This window comes from Ambystoma mexicanum, chromosome 13 (assembly GCF_040938575.1).
Source record: "Ambystoma mexicanum isolate Mex_15411 chromosome 13, UKY_AmexF1_1, whole genome shotgun sequence".
Lineage (NCBI taxonomy): Eukaryota > Metazoa > Chordata > Amphibia > Caudata > Ambystomatidae > Ambystoma > Ambystoma mexicanum.
The window spans coordinates 177,044,688-177,069,569 of record NC_090938.1 but is presented as its reverse complement, the minus strand read 5'-3'; the positions used below and the strand labels follow the sequence as shown (position 1 = coordinate 177,069,569).

General features: G+C 46.6%; 1 protein-coding gene across 1 annotated transcript in view; it reads left to right on the top strand.

Annotated features, from left to right (window-relative positions):
* Window positions 1–24,882, top strand: part of LOC138520104 (uncharacterized) — a 251,860-nt gene that overhangs the window by 161,180 nt on the left and 65,798 nt on the right. The window contains exon 13 of the mRNA XM_069632614.1: window positions 24,228–24,398. Within this exon, the coding sequence (XP_069488715.1) occupies window positions 24,228–24,398 (171 nt within the window). The remainder of the gene's footprint in view (window positions 1–24,227; window positions 24,399–24,882) is intronic.

The following is a 24,882-nucleotide window of genomic DNA, read 5'->3' as shown; positions in this document are numbered from 1 at the left end:
AGTGGGCCGGGGCCTGCCGGGGCTGGGCCCCGGCAGGCTCCGAAATTTCGTTTTGAGGCGGGTCCCTGCCGGGGCCCACTAACTCCCTGGGCAGCCCCGGCCACTGCACGAAAAGGCATTTTTTTCTACAGCCTGAAGCTCTCGCTCGTGTGCGAGAGCTTCAGTCTTCAGAAAAAAATGACTTTCAGCAATAATGGTGGCGCCGCACCTGCGAGGCATCCCTTTAATCAAGGGATGCACGTGGGCCAGCGCCACCATTATGAAGAAACGTGAGGCCGCTGGAAGCAGAGGCCTTGCTTTCTAAATACTGAAGCTCGCGGATTCGTGGGAGTTTCAGTCTTTAGGAAAAAGGCCTCTGCTTCCAGTGGCCTCACCCTTTCAGCCTTAATGATGACGCTGCCCCTCCCCAGCTGGCGAGGGGCAGCACCACCATTAAGGCTGAATAGGCGAGGCACTGTCCCCTGCCAGGCAAGCCTATGCAAAATAAATGCAGATCAGCACCCTCTCCCGCATAGGGGAGAGGGTGCTAATCTCTACAAAAGGCTGCCTGGCAGGGGTGCCAGTAGCCCATTGAGCTGGGGCTCGTCGAGGGGGCGTGGCCTAACGGCCCATCAAGACCCCGTTGTTAGGCCACGCCCCCTCGATGGGCCCCGGCTCGATTTGTAGTGCCACTTAAGGCACTGCCTAGTGGTGAATTTCACCTGCCATATCGTCCATCATAATCTCAGCGCAGCAGAGTCCCCTGCTCATTCTCCGACTGGGGCTTCTCCCCTCCTCACCCTCTCCGACTCGGGGCACCCCCGGGCCTCTCAGAGCCCGGAGTTTGGCTCCTTTCTTTGAAAATGTTCATTGCCAGCTTTTCATTTTAATTGGGTTGCTCCTCATTCTTCGTTCACTCCTTGGAGGTTCCTCATCTTCTATCTGTACAATCCTCAAGCCTTCCTCGCACGTGGTGATTCTGTGCTGCTTCCCCTCCCTTTCTAAGAGGAGGCTGAATGGGAAGGTCTACTTTTAGCAAATTCCGCTTGGTGAGAGCACACACCACTGGTCCCATCTGTCTCCACTTCGTGAGGGTGACCTGGGCCAGATCCTGGAACAGCTGGATTTCTGACCCATTATACTTTATCACCTTTGCTTTTTTGTGGCAACCAGAACCCTCTGCTACTGCCCATATTGATTTAGGGCAACCACAACGTCTCTGGGTCTGGCCCCAAGGCGCCCCCTCCTGGGGCCCACTCTATGGATGCGGTTCAGCTCAATAATCAGCCAGTCTTCCTCCCAGAGAAGGTCCGCAAATACCTGTTGGGCCATCATTCGTAAGTCCTTATCAGACACCCACTCGTCTAGGCCTTGGATTCTGATGTTGGAACTCCTTGAGCGGTTTTTGAGGTCTTCACTCTGGGTTTCAGGGTTGGCGTGGCCCTAGTGAGCTGTTCTAATAGTTTGTCTATTTTTTGGGGGTGTCTTCCACCACCTCCTGCAATGTGTTTTTGGATGCATCAACCCGCTCTTCCAACTTTGACATATCCCTTTTAACCTCTTACAGGTCGTGGGAGAGTCTTCAAAGTATTGGCAGAGGACTTTTGTGCTACTTAGTCCAGCAGAGAGCAGGTCCGGCAGTAGGGTGTTGGGTTGGCTGTGGGGAAAAGCCCATAGAGAGCCAATGAGCAAAAAGGTGGAGGGTAAAGGGCAAGGAAGGAGTTTAAAGAGGATCAGTGGAGTGCATTGAGAAGGAGGTTGGAGAAGGACAAGATCAAGAGAGAGAAAGGCCAATGAAAGGAAGGAAGGCATTGTTGGAGGTGAAGATCAAGAAGAAACAGAAAGAATGACACTGAAGTGACAGGACGCCATTGGAGAAGATACGGAGAAAAGCAAGGAGGAGCAAGTTGGAAGATAGATTTAACAGAGGAAAGAGGAGGTTGAGAGAAGCAAAAGAAGAAATAAAGAGAAGGAAGGATGTGGCACTGAAAATGTTGTTCCAGAGTTATAAGTAATCTTTAGGCAAGCCAAGAGGACCGACAGTTAAAGTGATGTGGATCTGTGGCCACAGGCTGGGAGAAGGAAAACATAGAAGCCTAGAGAAAACAAAGGTTATAGGCTGGAAGAGATCCATAATTGGTACTCTGGTAGAAAGTAATAAAACCATAAAGGAATTAAGTTTGAAAATAAAACACTCTAGGTATGTATACTTATTGAAACCAAAGCATCACCATTCCCACTTGACGTGGGAGGCACTAGAATGAAACCTGAAAATCCACGCAGGAAAGCCAAGGAAGAAATTAATTGTCATTGGAAAGCCAAGTGACCATCACCCAGAAGGGCCAATGCATGCTAGTCTTAACTATAGAAGCTGATAAGGAGTGTGGAAACCACTCTGCTGAGAATGTACATGGGTAAAATACTCTGCTCTGTAGAATTTATTCCGCTCAGGAGGGTATTCTTGTTCAGAGGAGAATTGCCTAGCATTTCAGTGCTGGACTGTCCCTGTGGGTAGGACAAGACTGATATGCAAATGCATATCTCTCCTCTGTGAAGGGAGCAATGAGCTAAAACATGGTTGTAGACCCTCCTGAGTGGAAGCAGTTCCACAGAACTGTGTATTTGACCATGTTTGTTCTCAGTAGCAGGGCTCCCACACTCCTTTTCAATTTTGTAAAACTTGGGGTTTCACCCCAAGTAACCAAGGGCAATCCAGATGTGGAACCCTTGCTCACTGTGCCTTAGAGAGGCTCAGCTTCACCTCACTGAGGAGGCCCAACAAGGCCAAAACATGTGTCTGGGGTTGCTGATAGTACTCTTGTTCAGAGGAGAATTGCCTAGCATTTCGGTGCTGACTGTCCTTGTAGGTGGAACAAAGACTGATATGCAAATTGATATCTCTCCTTTGTGAACAGTGCAATGTGCTAAGACATGGTTTTAGCTCCTCCTGAGTGAAGGAAATGCCATAGAACAAGGTATTTTTACCCATGTTTGTTCTCAGCAGATGGGCTCCCACACTCCTTTTCAATTTTGTAAAACCTGGGGGTCCACTGTAAGTAACCTGGGGCAATCCAGACGTGGACCCCTTGCTCACTGTGACTTAGAGAGGCTCAGCTTCACCTCACTGAGGATGCCCAACAAGGCGGAAACACGTGTCTGGCGTTGCTGATGGTACTCTTGTTCAGAGAGGAATTGCCTAGCATTTCGGTGCTTCACTGACCTTGTGGCTGGGACAAAGACTGATATGCAAATGGTTATTTATCCTCTGTGAAATGCTCAGTAGACCCTCCTGAGTGGAAGAAATTCCATAGAACAGGGTATTGACCCATGTTTGTTCTCAGCAGAAGGGCTCCCACAGTCCTTTTCAATTTGGTTAACTGTAGAAGGATCAGGAGGATAGCTCAAGGGCAACATGTATGTCTTGGGAGTAAGGCAATGCAGAGCAACAAAGGTTTGAATCCTGTGTCCACACTTAGAGAGTGGTTCTGGTAGTAAGCACATTATAAAAGATTAATGAATTAACTAAGGTTTTATCTATGGGGGGAGGTAAACAGTTGCCTTGGTTGAAGCATGTGAAAAGGATGCTTGTCAATATTGGGTTTGAAGATCTATGGGCAAACCCTACATTTGGTTGTGGTTGTAAAAGTCGTGTCAAGGCATCTTTTAAGTATTGGGCATGGGGCATGATGATTGATTCTTGCTGTATGAAAAAATGGTAGACAATTATCTGCTTGTTAGGGACTTGGAGCCGTGCTTTGATTATCATATAAGCCCAAATGTGAAAAGTATTTATGCCAAGCCCCTTCTAGGCATCTTGCCAGGTACTTATTATATTGGTAGTTGGGGTGAGAGTCAATCATGTTTGTGCCCATGTTGACCTGCTATGATCGAAGATTAAATAGTTTTTTTTGTTTTTGCCCTGCTTATGCAAGGGAGAGATTGCTTTGGCTAAAGCCATTATGGTTACGGCTAAAAGTGAGAACTTCCCGCATTGCCCTTGAATCTGTGAAATGCCGATCCACCCCTGCAGACATAACAGCGGGTGTAGCCTTTTTTTAATGCTGCTTTTGGAAAAAGGTTTCATCTACATTACATTTTATAATTATTTGTATGCTATGCCTTTGGGGGTTGTGCATGGCACTACCTGGATACAGCATTTTTGTTGTTGATGTTATAGTTTGACATTGTAAATATTTTGTTTTTATGGAAGTAATAATTTTGTATTGTGATTGAATAATGTGTTTCTTTTATGGTGAAATTGTGCCGAAATAAAAAATAAATGATGATGAAATGAATGATGATGAACTAAGGGGTCATAACCTAGAAAGAGATTAATAACATTTTACAGTCTCACCATCAAAATACTAGTGTGATCATGACCTTTTGGAGAAGAGGAATGTTTGGGCACAGGACTAAGGTCCTTTGATAGACACAGGGCCTCATTACACGGATGGCGTTAGGGATTTACCGGTACCGGTAAAATACCGGTACCGGTAAATCCCTACCGCCTTACTACGAGGTCCCTTTGCGGGTTGGGGGATTTAACGCCTGCTTTTTGCAGGCGTTAAAATCCAACCCGCTAAGGGACCTCGGAGCTAATTACGGCACCGCAAAATTGTGGTGCCTGTAAGAGGATTCAATTCAACACTACAGCTAAGTCAACGCCTAGTCTATAATACTGAATGAAAACCCTTATTGATATATCTTTAGGTCCAGTTCATGCGTTCTGGATGACTACCCCTATATAACACCCCTCTCTTGGAATCCCCCTGACCCCACTGAGCCAAGAAGTAGTTCTGTTTTGCAAGTTTAAAAGGTTTATTTGATAATTTAAACAATAGATATATATATGACACTTTATAATAAATTAATAATTGAATATCACCCTTAATCTGATATGATAAAGATTAACAATGGAGAATCTGGCACTAGCACACTGGTAAATAGGAACAAAAGAAGAAGGTGGTACAAAATGCTTTATAGAGTTCAAATGGATGCAAGGTTGAATGAATGAAATGCAGTATAGAAATACTCAATATGATTTCAACAAAACAATGTAATCACTTTTCTCTGGCAATTCCCTCCCCCCCCTTTGATGCAAGGCAAGGAAATGGAAGGAAACACACAGTTCTCAGAAATGCAATCAAATGTGATTCAGTTCAATCCCAGCAAGCTTAGACAACAGAAGTTTAAAACACAGATAGGAGTTTTGAAAACACAGGCCCAAATGCTTTTATATGTGCTAGCAATGGATGAGAAAGATGCTAAATTTGCTTTTAATTCCCCTTTAGAGGTTCAGGATGAGTGGTATCTAGTTAATATTAGTCCAGGCTCACACTAGCAATGATGCCGGAATGATTATCAGGTCAAACGAATTTCTAGCAAATGGAAATCAGCATCAGCAGTTTTTTTACATGTGAAGAGATTGCAAATCGCGGCAAAATTCGCGGGTGCGTGTTCCGCGATTGCGGTAAAACTATAAGGGGTAGGGATGTGGTTCTAGGTTCCTAGGAAAGCCACGATTCTAAGCTATCAGAGGAAAGTTACGGCAAGTCTCTAGCTCAAACGGTTGCGGAGATATGAGCAATTTAATAAAGGTCGTTTTTGGTTTTGTAAATTTTAAACGCACACTTTTTCAAAATGACAAGTGACAAACTTTTGCAGCTAGAATGACAGGTGACAGCTAGGAGGCAGTTCTACTTAGATTAAATGGATTGAATTAGAGGAATTTAACTAAGAGATGTGTTCTGAGTTTGGCTGAGTACTCACAAGAGATTTTGAACCGGAAAAGCGACTTTGTCACGATCTGGTCAACAGTCTGGTCAGGTCTTTCCGGGTTCTGCTCACAGCGCCTGGTCTGGTCTCTGCTAGGCACAGCACTGCGTTCCCTCTGGTCTGGTCTCTGCTAGGCACCGGTTCTTTGGGTCTCTCTGCTCTGGATAGATTGAAGTCTCTAGTTTGGCTTTCAGGAGGTGGATGAATTTGAAGTCTGGATCTCTGGATGTTGTCTGGTCCAGCAAAGTGCGCTGCAGCAAATGGAATTTTAGGTCCCTACCTAAGTTTCAGTGGTCCATTTATATGTTCTCCAAGTGGGTGTGTGTGTCGCATCACTAGCCTTGCCCCTCTCCACTTTCCATTGGTCCAGCTTTCATCCCTTACTTGATTGGGGGAATGAAATGAAGTGTCATCATGATGAGGTCTGTTTATGATACAGAGAACCCACCCCTGTCAACTTTATACACAATCTATATCTGACCTAAAAACATATTTGCACAGGTACACATTTGATTAAAATCACATATACATGGTGTGGCTGAATTTAGCCATGTCTCTGTCCAAATGTGTTCATCCTAAGAGCTTGCATTCAAAAACGGCCACTTCTAGCACTTATTCATGTGCTGCACAACATTGGATCTCCATTAAATTTTACACAACTGTTCCTCACATATCTACCCACATACCAATGCATTTTCGTTTGTCTAGCTGAAACAGGGAGTCTGTAATATTAATAAACAATGGGGTTTTGCCCCAGAACATCACTCAAATTCGAGTTTGGCCTTGAATGAAAGGTACATTTTCTTAATTAAAGCTCTCAAAGTTATACATTTCTGTCATTTGATTACAAAGAGTTATCAGTGTTTTTGTAAAATATATATTTTCTTTTCAATTCAATCCTCAGAGTGTTGAGGTCCGCCTCCAAGACTTGGGTGGGTCAGTCCTCTGGGCAGGCAGGGCTTTGTTGACATTAAACAGACAAAATTAACATCTTCCTTTCAGAGGAAAGGGGTCCTTTGTGTGGTCTCTGGGAAGCTCCCAGCCAGTCTGCCTTCTATCAATCAAGAGGTCATGTGAGATTCTAACTCCTGGTGTGAAGCTCTTGAGGTGATAGGGTTTCCCAGGCTTCAGGCCTCTGGGAACAGCATGTGGCTAATTTTTAATTAAAATGCAGCCTTTGAAGTCAGCTAAGTCAAATCCCTTTGTACAGCAACTGCACTCAGTTCTCCAGTCAGAGTTTAGACCGCTAGTGCCGCCTAGAGGATTTTGTTGGTACTGCATGCAATTTTGGGATTTCCTTGGATTAATGCATTCTAAACAGGAATTGTTCTTACATGGTAGTAAATCCTTGCTTAACATTGTTTTGATGGGGCTCCTTACAGTAAGATGGTTATGTGGAACCCCACAAAAAGGGTTGAATCTTTAAAGTGGTCCAATGAGTCACGATTTCAGCAACTTTTTGACATCAGTAAAAGTGGATTTTGTCAACAAAGACCTTTCTTTACACTGGTGGGTGGCAAGTTAGGTAACCATTTTGGTGTGCGCACAACTGCGCAGCTGTCCTGGATTCTGGGATGAAATGATGGGCGGCGACAGCGCATCCCCATCTTTACCCACTCCAATTATTTATTTTTGTTCTGGGGCAAAATGATGGGCAGCGACAGCTTAATCCCCATATTTACCCCGTCTAATGATTCCACATGGGTCAAAACAATGGTTTCAGACTACTGTGCGGGTAGTCCAATGGTGGTTTTAGGCAGCGTCCTTCTGTGCCCATAACATCGGCAAAAATGGGTGGCAGCCTATTCTTCCTGCATTTCCCGGTGCATTTTCTGGGAAGCTCTGGTCATCATGATGTTTTCATGTCAGTACTGCACAGTTTTGAGGTAGGGCTAGGATGCATGGGTAAATACATCCCACAAGCCCCCCTCTTGCGATGGCCATCCTATTTCACGAATGGGACTCGCAAGATCTGGGATGTTTCCTCATCTTCTTCCAATAGATGGCATAGTTCAGCATCTTTTCCTCCATCCGGTACTGATCGATCGGTTCTCCTCGCCGGTCCTGATGGGAATATTGGGCGGTACCCCGAGCCCGTTGCGTCTCTGCTCCCGGTCTCCGGATCGTCCTCCTTGGTCATCCTTCATGGTTTCATCTCTCCTAGGATGATAAAGCAAAAGCGGCAATATCTACTCATAGACGATTTTTTTCCACCACTGTTGAGATAGTGGGGCAGCATATGCATTTCATCATAACGAACCATTACATTCTTATTTTGATAAAAACAGTATAACTAAGAGACAGTTTCATGCAAATCACAATATTTTAGAGACTAAATGTGGTATGTTTTATGGTTGGAACTGAATTAGTCTGAGACAGTACCCGCTAGGATTTCAGAGGATTCCTCCAGTTGTTGCAGAGTGTGCCTGGGATGGCAACATTTCAACTGGTTTATGTGGACCCACTTGTCTTCCCCCTCTGCCGAACCGCCTTTGGGGATGTGGATTTTGTAGGCCACAGGGGAGATCTTATCGACGATCTCAAAGGGTCCCTTCCATGTAGGCAAAAATTTGCGCTGCTTGGCCTGGTTCCTTTGGAAGTTGTATAGATAGACCCGGTCTCCCACCTGATATTCCTTCCTGGAAGTTTTCAGGTCATAATGGGTCTTCATGCTATCAGTCGATCTTTCTAGATTCCGCTGAGCATAAGCAAAAGCATGTTGGAGGTGTTTCCTTAAATTCTCTACATACTCATGAGTAGTGGAGGCATTTATCAGTGTCTGCTCTTGGGTCCTGTAGAGCAAATGCTGCGGAAGCACCATCTTGCGCCCAGTCATCAACTCAAATGGTGACATTTTGGTTGCAGATGAAGGGGTAGATCTGATGGCCATTAGGACCAGAGGTAATCGGATATCCCAACTTGGCCCAGAATCTGCCACAAACTTCTTTAATATGCTCACAATTGTCCGGTTATATCTCTCTACTGCCCCAGAAGAAGCTGGCCGGTAAGCAATATGCAACTTCCTCTTGACCCCCAGTATCTCCCACATCTTTGTCATTACTTCACTGGTGAAGTGGCTACCTCTGTCTGACTCAATCCTTTGAGGTAGACCAAAACGGGAAAAGATGTGGTTAATCATCAAGGCCGCTGCAGTTTCTGCCTTGCAATTTGGGGCTGGTAGACATTCCACCCACTTGGTAAACAAGCATGTCACGGTCAACATGTACTTATTCCCCCTAGCCGAGCGAATCACAGGGCCTACAAAGTCGATTTGTAAATCTGACCATGGCAGTGTCATTCCCCTCTTTTGTAAAGGCGCCCGGTGCGTGAGGGATGATGGCTGAAATTGTGCACACACAAGACAACCCTTCAGGTACTGGTCGAGGTCCTGCCCCATGTGTGGCCAGTATGCAACCTCTCTTAAGATTTCCAATGTTGTGTGAAACCCCCTATGACCGGCGGTGGCCGCATCATGGGCGTGACTTAACATCAGGCTTCGGAATGAGGTAGGAACCACCCACTGATCATGGCCAGCTTTGGATTTCCTTACCAACAAACCGTCTTGGATCCGGAACATTTTTGGACATTTCATCAACACTCTTAGGTCCTCTTTCCCAATGTAATCGGTATCCGTCAGGGGAAAGTTCTCAGGGTCCTCAAGGTGCTGGTAAAATTTACCAATTATTGGATCCCCCTTCTGAGCAGTAATCAAATCAGCATCAGGGGTCTCCTTACTCCATTGTGCAATTGAGAGGTCGTTGTGAGCATTTGTCTGGGACCTAGTGATAGCAGTGACCTGGATTTCCCCCAACAGGGACTCAATCTCAATTAGATCCCCTTGGATGGCCCCGGTTTTGGCCAGTTGATCAGCTAAGTCATTTCCAGTTTTGTCTGGTCCCTCTACTTTGGAATGACCCTTGATCTTTTTCCAATAGATGGTCATCCCATTCGAGGTGACCAGATCATCAATGTTTTGGATCAACTTCCCATGTTTCAAGGGTTTGTTGTTAGCACATAACATGCCTCTGGTTTTCCAATTAACCAGGTGCTCCACGAACCCGTTCCGTACATAATCCGAATCTGTGATTATGACCAGTTCGTGGAGTTGATGCTGGACAGCAGTGAGGATGGCCTGATGCACAGCCATCAATTCTGCCACCTGACTACTTCGGGGACCAATTTTGTATCCCGCGGAGGGTTCTGGGGACTCATTCACCCATGCATTCCCTACGCCGGCCACCAGTTCTTTCTCCCCGTTGTTGTCGACATGGTAAGAGCATCCATCCACATACACAGTGGGCATTCCCTCACACTTGTCTTCTTCAAAGACTTTGTGGGGGGAATTAAGGTATGCCTCCATGTTGTCCTTTATGTTTAGACTTTCGTCCTCGAGACAGTTTTCTCTGGCACAATCATGCAAGTCAGCCAGACCTTGCGCGAGGGGACTCTTCTTGTTTTGGCCATATCTGACCTCCACAGGAAAGCCTTGCATTGACAGAATCCAGGAAGTAATTCGGGAATTACTCACATTTCCGGCCCGGATTCTGTCACTTTGGAGATATTGCAGAGGCTGGTGTGGAGTCTCCACTATGATGTGTTCCCCCTGGATAAACGGGCGGTAATTCTTCAATGCCCACACCGTTGCCAGGAGTGCCTTCTCACAATCGTTGAATTTTTCCTCCACAGAGGATAAAGTTTTGCTCGCATAGGAGATTACTTTATTGACCTTGTCATGCTTTTGATATAATACTGCCGTCAAGCACGTATTAGAGAACCCCGTCTCCAGGAAGAACTCCTTGTTTCTGACAGGGTAAGCTAGGCAAGGCGCTTGTGAGAGGCTTCTTTTGAGTTGTTTTACTGCCTCGGCTTGTTCTGGACCCCATTCCCACTTGACCCCCCCCTTCAGGAGATGAATCAGGGGTCTGGTGATCTCTGCGTAGCCCTCAATGAACTTTCTGCTGTAATTAGTCAGTCCAAGGAGGCTCCTTAGTTCCCGCAGAGTTGTGGGGTCTTTCAGTTTCTGAAGTGCTTCCACTTTCTTTTCCTGGGGACAGAGACCCTGAGGAGTAATCTCATGCCCCAAGAAATGAACACGGGTTCTACACCACTGTGCTTTCTGAAAGGAAAGTTTTGCTCCGGCGGCCCTCAACTGTGTCAGAACATAACGGATCTCTGCTATGTGTTCCTCCACAGATGAACTTTTGATGAGGACATCATCTACATAAGCCAGGTTACCCCTCGTACCCAGGTCGGGCATGGCCTTATGTAGGAAAATATTGAACTCATTACCGGAGTTAAGGTATCCGAAGGGAGTCCGGGTCCATGTGTACTGCTGGCCCCCAAAGGTAAAAGCCAGCTTGTATTGGTCCTCCCTACTGACAGGCACGGTCCAGTATCCATTGGTCAGGTCTATTGCAGTGAATACCTGTGACCCCTGGATCTGGGCCAGCCCTTGGTCAATGTAGGGCAGAGGCCATCGGGAAGTATGGACCCGTTTGTTGAGCTCCCTGAGGTCGGCGCAGAGTCTCCACTGGCCGTTTGGCTTCAATATTCCCAGCACCGGATTATTGAAGGTGCTGTGGACTGGACGGATTATTCCCCGGGACTCAAGGTTCTTAATTATTTCAGTAAGGGACTCCATTGATGCGAGAGGCAAGCGATATTGCTTCACAAACACAGGAGTCATGCCAGGGTCCGTGGGGATTGTTGTGGTGTGGATGTCGGTGCGACCACAGTCATATGAGTCTACCGCAAAGAGATCTTGGAAATCCAAGAAAACTTGTTTCAACTTTTGCTTTTGTTCCAGAGTCACACAGGCATCAGCTAGGTTGACTCTCTCTTCCACCATCTGCCTGAAGCCTGGAAAGACTTCTGGTTTGGCTATCTCCGCGGCCTCCTCCAGCTGGGTGGAGAAGTCCCTGGTCAGAGTGCTGATTTGGACCGGAGGCTTCAGGTGGGAAAGGCAGCCCTCATGGACTTGGAAAATCACCTCATCCCTCCTGAAGTCACACGTCACATCTTCCTTACCATAGGGGCAGGAAGTGTACACCAGGAAGTTCCCCCCATGCCGGGTGAAAATCCTGTCTGGTGTTGTATTGTCCTCACTGTCACTGTCAACACAGTCCTTGGGGATTGGTCCTAACAGTTCATTTACAAGATCAATGGAGAAATGTCGGTCATCAACCGCCATTCCAATAATGGTGCCTGCGGCTAGAGTAATACTCTTTAAGTCGCTGTTATCCACCTCTATTAGAATGGTGTCATGTTCTATGTTGACTAATGGAGTCGGGTTTACCCCCAACCCTTGCTGTTGGAGAGAAGCATTTAGATGTATGTAAGCATCAGGGTTTTTCAACTCTTGTCCCCTTTTAACTTTCACTTCCAGGGAGAATTGTCGGGTCCTTTCTGGGATGGTGACTTCCTCTTTAACCTGAATTTCAACCGCATAAGGTAGCAATTGAGCTGACCTAAATGCTTTTTCTGGATCATCAAAGCCCATGGGATTATCCGCTAATCGGGACCAAGCTTTGAAGTTTATTAGGTCCAAACTAATGGCAAAGCGATTGAGAATGTCACTGCCTAAGTAAAAGGCGGCAGGGACGTCTCGCACGACCCAACAATTATGGACTATGCTCTTGTTGCCAATGGAGATTTTGAGCATACACCTGCTTGGCAGGAGATGTTTTGAATTGGGTGCTTCCAGGTCCATTTCCCATTTGTCTATCAGTTTGAAGGTGGGAATGGTTGGATCTTTTGGGAGTTGGCGGAACATGGCTTCGCTGATGAAGCTCTTACCGTTGTTCACACACACTCGAGCGAGAACAGAGTCCTTCCCATCATTTAACTGAACAGGGATGAACAACTGCTCTCCAATTTGCTGAACATCAGTCAGGCTTTGAGCTGATTTCACATCTTCCTGGACTATAGGAGTGGGAGTTTCTGATTGTGGATTGGTATAGAATTTCAGAGTGTTTCCTTCCAGCGTGGAATACCACTTTAGACTGGAAGGAAGGTTGATTTTCAGAAATAGAGAGGACCCCCCATCACCAGTCTGTTGTCCTACTGCTATTACTGTCACGTCTGGAATTTGGCTATTCTGGAAGTGAAATTCTACTTGGTCAGATTTTTGTTCAACCATGTGGCAGGTGCCGTTTAAACTAACATGGTTGACACTCTGTTTTAATTTAATGGGTCGGCTAGTCTGAGTCCAGAGGACCTTGTTTACGCAATCTATTAGGGGTGACAACCTTCTCAGGAGGTCATTCCCTAGTAAACAAGGGGTGCCCTCTGGGGTCACAACTATGACCGGGTGTTTCAACTTATGTCGCCCGATCTTAATGTCCAAGTCTGCCGTCCCCTCGACGGGAATTTCCTTCCCGTCAAAGTTCTGCAGTTGTCCAGGAAGAGAGGTGAGAGGAATTTGGTAATTCTCTCCCCTTCCTGCATTCAGTTCGTCAAAGGCCCTTCTGGACAGAAGGGTAGCTTGAGATCCAGTGTCCACCAGTGCTGAGATTGTACCCTGCCCCTGTACTTGTACCGGGGCATAATATCTTCCCTCCTTCTCCTCAAGGGGGCACAGATAATGTACATTTTTGGACAACTGGTGGGCTAATTTTCTGGTTTTGGACATCGCTAGCGAAGAGATTTGGGCAGAATCTTGTGGAGAGCCTTGGGAATCTGGAAGAAAAATTTTGCAACTGGAGATCAGAGCCATTGTGGGTTCCCCTGGCTCCATTTCTGGGCCGCCCCCCCCTTTTTGGAGGCAATCCCCAGGATGGGTTTGAACCAGGGGATTTTCTTGCTGTTGGTTCTGGGATGAGATGGTGGGCGGCGGTAGCTCAGTCTCCACATCTCCCCAGTCTGGATTTGCATCCCTAGGGACCCATTTTTCTTTGGGAGGAGTTCCCCCCTCTCTGAAGGAGAAGATCCTTTTCCCAGGATCCTCTGAGGATCCCTCTCCCTCAAATTGGAAGATCTGTACCTCCTCCTCAAACTGAGTCTGTTTGGGTCTTTTGTTTCTCCTACCCCCCCTCTGCTCCTTAGGAGGCAGACTTTCAGGGGCAAGAGATTTTGTTTCCGGTTCCTGGGTTTCCAGGGGCTGTTTACAAGTGAGGAAGGAAGCTTCCTCCAAGGCTTTACACCCCCCTTCCCTTTGTGCCTCCTCCCTGGGAACCGGTGATTTATCGGGGTGCTGCCCCCGTCATTGTTCTGGAGCACCAGGTCCAGAGTTGGGTGCGTTCTGCGCCGGCATGCTGATCTGAGGGTTCTGCTGTGCCCTCAGTATATGACCCATATCCCGCGCCATGTTTTGAACCTGGCGCTCTAACTGGGAAACCCGCTCAGGCTGATACGGGGCCCTGTTTTCTCCCCTGGGCTGATCCCGGGAAGGGTAGCTGTCCCTCCTCTGGTAGTACCCCTGGTTGGGAAGATTTTGGTACCCCTCCACCCTTGGCCTCCCCTCTCCCGGATTCAGTGGTCTGGGCTCAGGGAATTGAGGAAAGAAGGATGGATGGTTTTGGGGCTGAAAGTCGGGTGGATATCTGGGGAAAAAGTTCTGCCCAGGGTTTGGTAAATTTCTGCCCTCCTGTGGGAAGTTTGGAGGGAAGTTCCCTGGGTTAGGTGCTTGTCTGGATCCCCCCCCTTGGGCTGGAGGAGTCCACACATAACCCAGGATGGGTCGATTACCTTTGTAGCGAGGACTTACATAGTCAGGAGAGCGAGGGACCCCATTTGTGGGGCTGCCTCCCTGGCTCCCTGTCTGCGACTGGCCCGAGGACCTTCTGGGCCTAGCATTATTAGGTGCAGGTAGGTTTTTAGGCCCCCCCATCTCCAAATCCAAAACGGGGGTGACCTTTACCTCTGCCACCTTGACAGCAGCAGGGGTGCTGTTGGCTTTGGGGTTTTTCTGGGCATTGCTTTTATTTTCTATGGGCTTCTGCACCTCATAGATCCGGGTAGCCTGTTCAATGACCCAGTCTAAAGATCTTTTCTCATGAAAATCTCTCACGAGCTGGGTCATTATATATTTGGGCAAGGCATGGAAAAATGTATTGACAAACTCTCTACTATCTGTGCGCACCCTTCTTGTGGTCTGCGCAAAAGCCCGCTTTAACTCCTGCACAAATTCTTGTGGGGCCTGATCCTCCCCACATTGCAAATTGTAGGCTGCCTTGCGAGCCTCTTGAGGATTTCTGTGAACAGAAAAATGTTTCAGGATGGCCGCCTTATAGGTGGACCATCTTAAATGATTTTGGTCCTCCAGCCCCGCAAAGAAACTGGAGTATTCCGGGGAGAAGGTCCACTTTACATATTGAATGCAGCTTTGGCTGTCCTTCAAATGGAAAGTCTCCATCATTTGTTCAAACAACTCTAAGTGCTCCCAAACAGAATACTTAGCGTTCTTATGGTAAGGCGTGATGACGCTCCTGATCGCCTTAATCTGCTTTAAGGGGTCCTTGAGCAAGGCCCTTTTTGCCTTATTGGCCTTTTTGGTTCGGGTAACCCTTGTCCATTCTTCGTCGGACTCAGAGGCACTGCTCCCAGAGGTTCCCGTCTGTTCTTCCAGGTTTTCCCGGATTCTGCGAGCCTGGGAATGGCTGGCAGAATGTGGGGACCTGGTCTCCTGTGTCCTGCGCAGTTCAGAGGAGTCTTCAGATTCCTCCTTGCTGTCAGGATTTGATGGGTACCCCCTCCACTGACCTAACTGGGCAGAGGTTTTCAGGATGCCCTTAATGGGCCTACTCTCCTGGGGTTCCCCACTGAACTGTATTGTACTTGGGTGCCCATACCCGGATGCCCACCCCTCCATTCCTGGATGGTACTGGCCTATGAGCCCCATACTCTTAGCTGGATAGTAATCTGCCATCCCTGTGGCCCTGTGCTCATGTGCGCCAGGGGACACGGGGGTGGTAGAGTCCAGGGGCTGGGGAAGATGAAGGCCCCTGGTGTTAGGGCTCCTGCGGTTATGGTCAGGAGTCTCTCTTTCCCAGCGGACCTCATCTCTATCCGCCCCTGCTCCCTGTTGCAATGCAAGAGCCTGCATTTGTGCTTTCAGTTCCTCTGTTAAGGCCTTACTTGACTCTATCAGTTTCTCCTGCATCGCTACCTGCTGTTGGAGCCTATCATTGTGTTGACAGAGGGCCTCATTTTCCCTCTGTGCTTCCTGGTTGGTCCTGGAGAACTGGGCCAGTCTTTGCTGCAGGAGGGTTACCTCCTGAGCTGTGTCCCTATTGGCCTGCTCCTTTCTTGCTAGAGCATCCTCCACCCTTCTGGTGTGCTCTACCAAGTTCTGGTTTTCTTTTTGGAGGTCACCCAGCCCCTGGTGGGCCAGGTGATTTTCTTCCATTTTCCTTTTTAAATGGCAGACTTCCTGGCCTAAGGCGTCTCTTTCCTGACTAAGAGCCTGCATTTGTGCCGCCAGGTCGTCCCTCTGCCTTTGAAAGGCACCAGCTTTCTGGCGTTCTTCATCAAACTCTGCCTGGGTATCCAGGTCTTTCAAGATCAGCTTATTGCTCTCCTCCTTCACTCTATCTAGGTGGCCTTGCAGGGTGACTACCTGCTCAGCACATGCCCTATTGAAGTCTAGCTGTTGCTCCAGCTTTTTCTGGCTTTGCAGTAGGGAGTCCAAACCTTCTTGGTGTTCCTTCTGCAAGGCCAGAAATCTGGTATCCTGTTCTGACTTTTCCTTTTGCAGCACATCCACATCCTCCTTTATTTTAGTGATGTACTGTCTGGTCTCATTTTCTGACTCCTGGCTTCTGTGCAGCCTTTGCTCAGAAGAATCCAGATCAGATTGGGCCTTCTCTAACGCCATCTGTTGCCTTTTTGCCAGATCATGGCCTTCAGCACATTTATTCTGTATGGCTCCCATGTATAAATATAAATATGCCGCTATCCTAACAATCTTGTCGTGCTCATCTTTGGCCTTAGGAGCCATATATAGTTCACTCAGGGCCACGTGTAATGGACCCTGATCTCTATATATATCTGACCCTGTTTCAGTGACCTGTTGCGTGATGGCCTGCAACCAGACTGTTTGGTCCTGGTGAGTCCATTCACCTCTCACAAATAGTTTGTGTAAGAAGTGCTCTCTGGCTATTTTCATATCTACCAAGGTCGTCATTCTAGAGATTGGTCTCTGTCCTGACTTACAGAAGTTAGTATTTTAGTTTTGCAGAACAGAACTTTTCTTGGAGTGTCCCTTTTGAGGAATGCTTCACAGCGTAATGCAGCGTGGTGATCCGACCGGATGTATGTATCCCGTCAGTTAGCACCCTGTATTAAGCTGCACAAGTGGTAAATCTAACCCAACGATCCCGGACGAGCCCCCACTTTGTAAGAGGATTCAATTCAACACTACAGCTAAGTCAACGCCTAGTCTATAATACTGAATGAAAACCCTTATTGATATATCTTTAGGTCCAGTTCATGCGTTCTGGATGACTACCCCTATATAACACCCCTCTCTTGGAATCCCCCTGACCCCACTGAGCCAAGAAGTAGTTCTGTTTTGCAAGTTTAAAAGGTTTATTTGATAATTTAAACAATAGATATATATATGACACTTTATAATAAATTAATAATTGAATATCACCCTTAATCTGATATGATAAAGATTAACAATGGAGAATCTGGCACTAGCACACTGGTAAATAGGAACAAAAGAAGAAGGTGGTACAAAATGCTTTATAGAGTTCAAATGGATGCAAGGTTGAATGAATGAAATGCAGTATAGAAATACTCAATATGATTTCAACAAAACAATGTAATCACTTTTCTCTGGCAATTCCCTCCCCCCCCTTTGATGCAAGGCAAGGAAATGGAAGGAAACACACAGTTCTCAGAAATGCAATCAAATGTGATTCAGTTCAATCCCAGCAAGCTTAGACAACAGAAGTTTAAAACACAGATAGGAGTTTTGAAAACACAGGCCCAAATGCTTTTATATGTGCTAGCAATGGATGAGAAAGATGCTAAATTTGCTTTTAATTCCCCTTTAGAGGTTCAGGATGAGTGGTATCTAGTTAATATTAGTCCAGGCTCACACTAGCAATGATGCCGGAATGATTATCAGGTCAAACGAATTTCTAGCAAATGGAAATCAGCATCAGCAGTTTTTTTACATGTGAAGAGATTGCAAATCGCGGCAAAATTCGCGGGTGCGTGTTCCGCGATTGCGGTAAAACTATAAGGGGTAGGGATGTGGTTCTAGGTTCCTAGGAAAGCCACGATTCTAAGCTATCAGAGGAAAGTTACGGCAAGTCTCTAGCTCAAACGGTTGCGGAGATATGAGCAATTTAATAAAGGTCGTTTTTGGTTTTGTAAATTTTAAACGCACACTTTTTCAAAATGACAAGTGACAAACTTTTGCAGCTAGAATGACAGGTGACAGCTAGGAGGCAGTTCTACTTAGATTAAATGGATTGAATTAGAGGAATTTAACTAAGAGATGTGTTCTGAGTTTGGCTGAGTACTCACAAGAGATTTTGAACCGGAAAAGCGACTTTGTCACGATCTGGTCAACAGTCTGGTCAGGTCTTTCCGGGTTCTGCTCACAGCGCCTGGTCTGGTCTCTGCTAGGCACAGCACTGCGTTCCCTCTGGTCTGGTCTCTGCTAGGCACCGGTTCTTTGGGTCTCTCTGCTCTGGATAGATTGAAGTCTCTAGTTTGGCTTTCAGGAGGTGGATGAATTTGAAGTCTGGATCTCTGGATGTTGTCTGGTCCAGCAAAGTGCGCTGCAGCAAATGGAATTTTAGGTCCCTACCTAAGTTTCAGTGGTCCATTTATATGTTCTCCAAGTGGGTGTGTGTGTCGCATCACTAGCCTTGCCCCTCTCCACTTTCCATTGGTCCAGCTTTCATCCCTTACTTGATTGGGGGAATGAAATGAAGTGTCATCATGATGAGGTCTGTTTATGATACAGAGAACCCACCCCTGTCAACTTTATACACAATCTATATCTGACCTAAAAACATATTTGCACAGGTACACATTTGATTAAAATCACATATACATGGTGTGGCTGAATTTAGCCATGTCTCTGTCCAAATGTGTTCATCCTAAGAGCTTGCATTCAAAAACGGCCACTTCTAGCACTTATTCATGTGCTGCACAACATTGGATCTCCATTAAATTTTACACAACTGTTCCTCACATATCTACCCACATACCAATGCATTTTCGTTTGTCTAGCTGAAACAGGGAGTCTGTAATATTAATAAACAATGGGGTTTTGCCCCAGAACATCACTCAAATTCGAGTTTGGCCTTGAATGAAAGGTACATTTTCTTAATTAAAGCTCTCAAAGTTATACATTTCTGTCATTTGATTACAAAGAGTTATCAGTGTTTTTGTAAAATATATATTTTCTTTTCAATTCAATCCTCAGAGTGTTGAGGTCCGCCTCCAAGACTTGGGTGGGTCAGTCCTCTGGGCAGGCAGGGCTTTGTTGACATTAAACAGACAAAATTAACATCTTCCTTTCAGAGGAAAGGGGTCCTTTGTGTGGTCTCTGGGAAGCTCCCAGCCAGTCTGCCTTCTATCAATCAAGAGGTCATGTGAGATTCTAACTCCTGGTGTGAAGCTCTTGAGGTGATAGGGTTTCCCAGGCTTCAGGCCTCTGGGAACAGCATGTGGCTAATTTTTAATTAAAATGCAGCCTTTGAAGTCAGCTAAGTCAAATCCCTTTGTACAGCAACTGCACTCAGTTCTCCAGTCAGAGTTTAGACCGCTAGTGCCGCCTAGAGGATTTTGTTGGTACTGCATGCAATTTTGGGATTTTCTTGGATTAATGCATTCTAAACAGGAATTGTTCTTACATGGTAGTAAATCCTTGCTTAACATTGTTTTGATGGGGCTCCTTACAGTAAGATGGTTATGTGGAACCCCACAAAAAGGGTTGAATCTTTAAAGTGGTCCAATGAGTCACGATTTCAGCAACTTTTTGACATCAGTAAAAGTGGATTTTGTCAACAAAGACCTTTCTTTACACTGGTGGGTGGCAAGTTAGGTAACCATTTTGGTGTGCGCACAACTGCGCAGCTGTCCTGGATTCTGGGATGAAATGATGGGCGGCGACAGCGCATCCCCATCTTTACCCACTCCAATTATTTATTTTTGTTCTGGGGCAAAATGATGGGCAGCGACAGCTTAATCCCCATATTTACCCCGTCTAATGATTCCACATGGGTCAAAACAATGGTTTCAGACTACTGTGCGGGTAGTCCAATGGTGGTTTTAGGCAGCGTCCTTCTGTGCCCATAACATCGGCAAAAATGGGTGGCAGCCTATTCTTCCTGCATTTCCCGGTGCATTTTCTGGGAAGCTCTGGTCATCATGATGTTTTCATGTCAGTACTGCACAGTTTTGAGGTAGGGCTAGGATGCATGGGTAAATACATCCCACATGCCGTAATTAGCGCCTTCCCCATTCCCATAGAGCCCTATGGGGCAGAAATGGGAATGGGGAAGGGCAATGGCGGAAGGGGGATTTACCGCCCCTCCAACCTTGGAATGGGGCGGTAAATCCCCTTTCCGCCAAGGCGGTGCCGGTATTTTACCGGCATGAGCCATGGCGCTAATAGCGTAATGAGACCCACAGACTTACTCCCTTTACCTTGTTAGTGTTGCCGCTAGACCATTCAAACTGGTAATTGAGATACTCTATGGGCCTCATTACGACCCAGGCGCTAATGGGTTAATGGCGCCGTAAAAGGCTTCGGCGCCGTTAACCTATTAGCGCCTAATTACGAGGTCCGTTTGCGGGACCCGACCTTAACGGCTGCTTTTACCAGCCGTTAAAGTAGGGACCCGCAAAGGGACCTTGGTGCTAAGTACGGTGCCGCAATTTGCGGCACCGTACTTAGCGCCTTCCCCATTCCCATTGAGCCCTATGGGGAAAAAATGGGAATGGGGAAGGGCCATGGCGGCATGGGGAATTACTGCCCGCCAACCTTGGAATGGGGTGGTAATTCCCCATTCCACCATGGCGGACACCGGCATGGACCATGGTGCTAATAGCACCATGGTCCTCCGCCTTGGTCGTAATGAGGCCCTATGTGTTTTAAGACATATTCCTTCCTCTGTGTTGTGCAAAATAAAATTTTGGGAGAACCACTTTGTTATTGTGGGAGCCCTGTGTTGCCTCGTCGATGTGTGACAGACACTAAAGAGTGTCTATAGAAAATGTGAGCAGGTACAATGTTTTCTTGTAACTCAGAAGTTTATGAGTGAATGGATATAGGGAATTATCTAAAGTGATGGCCATAATCACATTGTGGTAGCAGAAGTTCATGATACATGTACAAATTAGTAGCATGCAGCAGAACACTATGGGCCTCATAATAAGGCTAGTGCTCCCGTAATGAAGGGTGCCGGTACGGAACCGGCCCCCATCATTCCGGGAGCGCCGATTACGAGCTTCCTATAGCGGGACCCGGATCGCACGCCTGGTAAAACCAGGCGGGCTTTCCGGGTCCCGCGAGGGGAAGAGGGAGGCAATAACGGACCAGATGTAATCTGCCTGTTATTACCTCCCTCCCCATTCCCATTGAGCCCTATGGGGGCTCAAATGGGAATGGGGACGGGTTCCTGCATGGAGGTATTACCAGGTCCTCCTATGTCGGAGTAACCCAGTAAGTCCCCATTGCAGGAACCCGGTAATGGAGCCAGGAACCGAGGCAGCCATGGAGCTAATAGCTCCATGGCTACCTCCATTCTCGTAATGAGGCCCTATATTTCAAAATAGCCATCACAAAAAATGTGTCACTTAGAACTCCTGGAATCAAGGAGTTTGCCAGACCAAATATTGTTTGGTTTGAGATTTGTCTTTTAGGGAACTGTATACAATTAGGGGATTTAAAACAAACAAATGGGGGAAATAAGATGAAAATAATAATTTCCATAGCCTTCTCCTGAACTATTACGTTTTTACTGCTGCCTAGTAGTTGGGCCTTCAAGCACTTGAGTCAATGTCTGAGTCTATGCAGTTCCTGGGGGATTGCTTGACCTTCCTTCCTCTGACTTTGTGGTTTTACGAGTGTCCTGAACCCACTTTTTTACTCTAGCTACTTGGGGCTTTCTGAGGTCCTGTAGACAAGGCTAACTCTGGCACCAAGTACTCAGCATAGACAAGTCCACAGTTGTGGTCAACAGGGAGAGTGAAAGAGCGATCCCTGGAATGGACTCAGCAAATCTGTACTCCCCTTCACCTCCCTTAACGGCCCGTAGCTCCCCTGTTACCAATGCATTCCTACTCCCATTGTATGGTCCTGCCTATGGTCGGCCTGGTCTGCTGGAACCTTTGCGTTCTTTCTGCTAATCACCTGGCTTTCCACACTCTCTCTCCTTGGTTTTTGTATCTGCTTTCCTTCTCTCCTAGCAGCTTAGTATCATTCACACTATCTGCCTGATGTGGTTGGTTATGTGTCACTCCCACACTCTGGTATGCAGCATCCTGTTGTCCCTAGGTTCCACCTCCTCCTCTGCATCAGGAAGCACAAAGTGTAGTACGTTGGGCTTCCGGGGATGTGGACTGCAGCCCGTTGGAGGAGGCAGCGGACTGCTTCAGTTAAGGGGTGGGGGAGTGGGGTGGTAAGGGACCAAAGTAGAGGAAGGGGGTGAGGGAGTGATCAGGGAGGAACACAGGAGGGATCCTCTCAAAATGGACCAGGAGAAGGGGGCAAGAACAGAAGACCAACATTTCAGAGGCGACATTCACAGGTCGCATTCCACAAAATCAGTCTTCAGATTCTTCTCTCCATCCCTGATGTTACCACCTTCTTGTGATGCTTAATTTCCTCTCCTGATATCACTACTTTGTTTGCACCAATTGCCTGATGTTGTCACTTCCACCCATGCCCCTCATTGTTACACCACCTTCTTTCCATTCACTCTCCAACCCAAATGTTATAAACCCTTTTGGACTCACCCTGCTAGCTCACCTCCTATTTATTCTCCACCCCTTATGCTATCTTTTCCTCCTAGAGATATCACCTCCTGCTGGTCACTCTTCATCCTTGATGGTACCAGCTCCTCTTGGATCTCTCCTACTTATATCACCTCCTGCTGGTCACTCTTCATCCTTACTGCTACCTCCTCCTGAGACTCTTCTGCTCTGCCTGTTCAATCGCCAGACTTGCCTTAACCAACTTCTCTGGTCGTTCCCTGTCAATACCCACACTCAACAGGGGCAAGCTGTATATATATGCTGTGTTCTCTCCCCCCATGGTGGATCTCACTCTTGAGAGTCTGCACTTGTGAGTTCTGATGTTTGACGGCTGAGCTTGTCTAACATCCCTGAGAACACCATGGGCTGGTTTGGGCTCAATTGGCCCAGGTCCCTTCCCTCCCAGTTGCACACCTGCACTGCCTCCTGGCAACCCTGCACTTGGGGGCTGTATCTGCATCCCTACAGTCCCCCTACTTGCACTTAACCAACACTTGTTGTCTGCACTTAACCCTTGCACTGCCACCTGTTGGCTGCACTCTTTTATTATGTCTTGATCCTATGTCCTAAACTTTTTCTCCACCCCTTCACCTGGCACTATTTCCCTTCCGTCGCCCTCTCACTTGCGCAATCTCAATGTCACTTGGCCTAGTAAGATTGCTGTCTTGTCCTCCCTTGTTCCCCCCTTGCCTCGTCACTCCTTAAAACACTTGCGTATAGGCGCGTTGTGAATAAAATATCATATTATATCATATCAATGGGGTGAACCAAACCTTCATGTGGCCCCTCCGCCATCTTGGTTTTTAAATTTGCTTTTTGGCTTTCCCTGAGGTAACCTGCACTGATCATAGGGCTACTCGTGGTTTGCTGGCTGGATCTGTATTGATTGATTCAGTGTTAGCTTAGCATATGCTTCTTTCCATGTGAGCTTTGCCGCATACAGAGTGTCGCACCAATGTGGCTGCAAAGCCACAGTGTTTGCTGTCCTTCACAGAAAATCCCTCCATGTGTGCCAGGCAAACTAGTAACAGTAGCGCTGCTTTTGCTAACTTTGTGGGTCACACAGAAAGGTCCTCCCTGAAAGACTTTCATTTCACTTTTGGAGATTTAGGTCTGGCTAAGTGGAGTTTTAAACTCTCTCCATTGGGGGATGGGAGTCTTTTCCAATAGTGCATATATTATTATAAAGGTCTAGATTTAAAGGCAGGACTTGCTAGCCTTGATGGGTCACTGGGGTGGGCTAGGCTTGGACCTTTTAAAGTCCCTGGAGTTCAAGCAATATAACTGTTCCTGCCAGGTGCTGGGAACAGGGCTAAGTGAAAGGAGGACCCCCATACCACCCCAACACCCAATGGCTCAGGGTGACATAAAGCCCCCTGCGCCATGACCCTGGTAATTCGCAGAACCAGGCAAGGGACTTCATGGCATATTATAGGAACAAAATGTAGACTGTCCAGCGAGCGATCAGCACAGCTTGGAAGTAGGAGCATTCCTTTATTCCATGATGAACAATGCAATGTGCTTTACAGGGAAGCCAGAAAGTCCTGGGCTTATGAGGTCAGCATCCGTACGAACCCTGCTGGAGGTATCTGTGAGGAGCCACCACTGCTCGACTTCCCTAGTGAAGAGTGGGAAGAGGAAGATGATCTAGAGGAGGAATTCTTGCCACCTGCGGAGGAGATGAAAAAATCCAGAGCCAGGTACCTTTAGATAGCACATGAACTCCCCATCTCCTAAAAGCAGCACAACATTTGATGATATCAGATATTTTATTTATTTTTTATTTATAGTATATTGGTTTATATAAACCTTTACAAAATTAATGAAATTCACTAGATCATAAGACAAACAAACAAATTTAGACAATACAATAAAGTTCTTTCACTTTCATCTAAAATACAAAATTACACTAAAACTAAATTTCATTATCAATACATAAAACAATACAAAGTTACCTAGATCAGACTAAGTCACATTACAAATGTTCTTTAAAAAAGCATTCACTCTAATTTGCTATGCTATCGATGGACCATGTAGCATTTCATTCCAGACTTGGTCCTTATATACATTAGAGACATTTTCAACAAATTGCAAAAAATATTCGATCCTTTCCTTAATCAGATTCAGACAGATTAATAACAGATGCTTCAAAGATTCTGTTTCACCAGCAATTAAACAGAATCG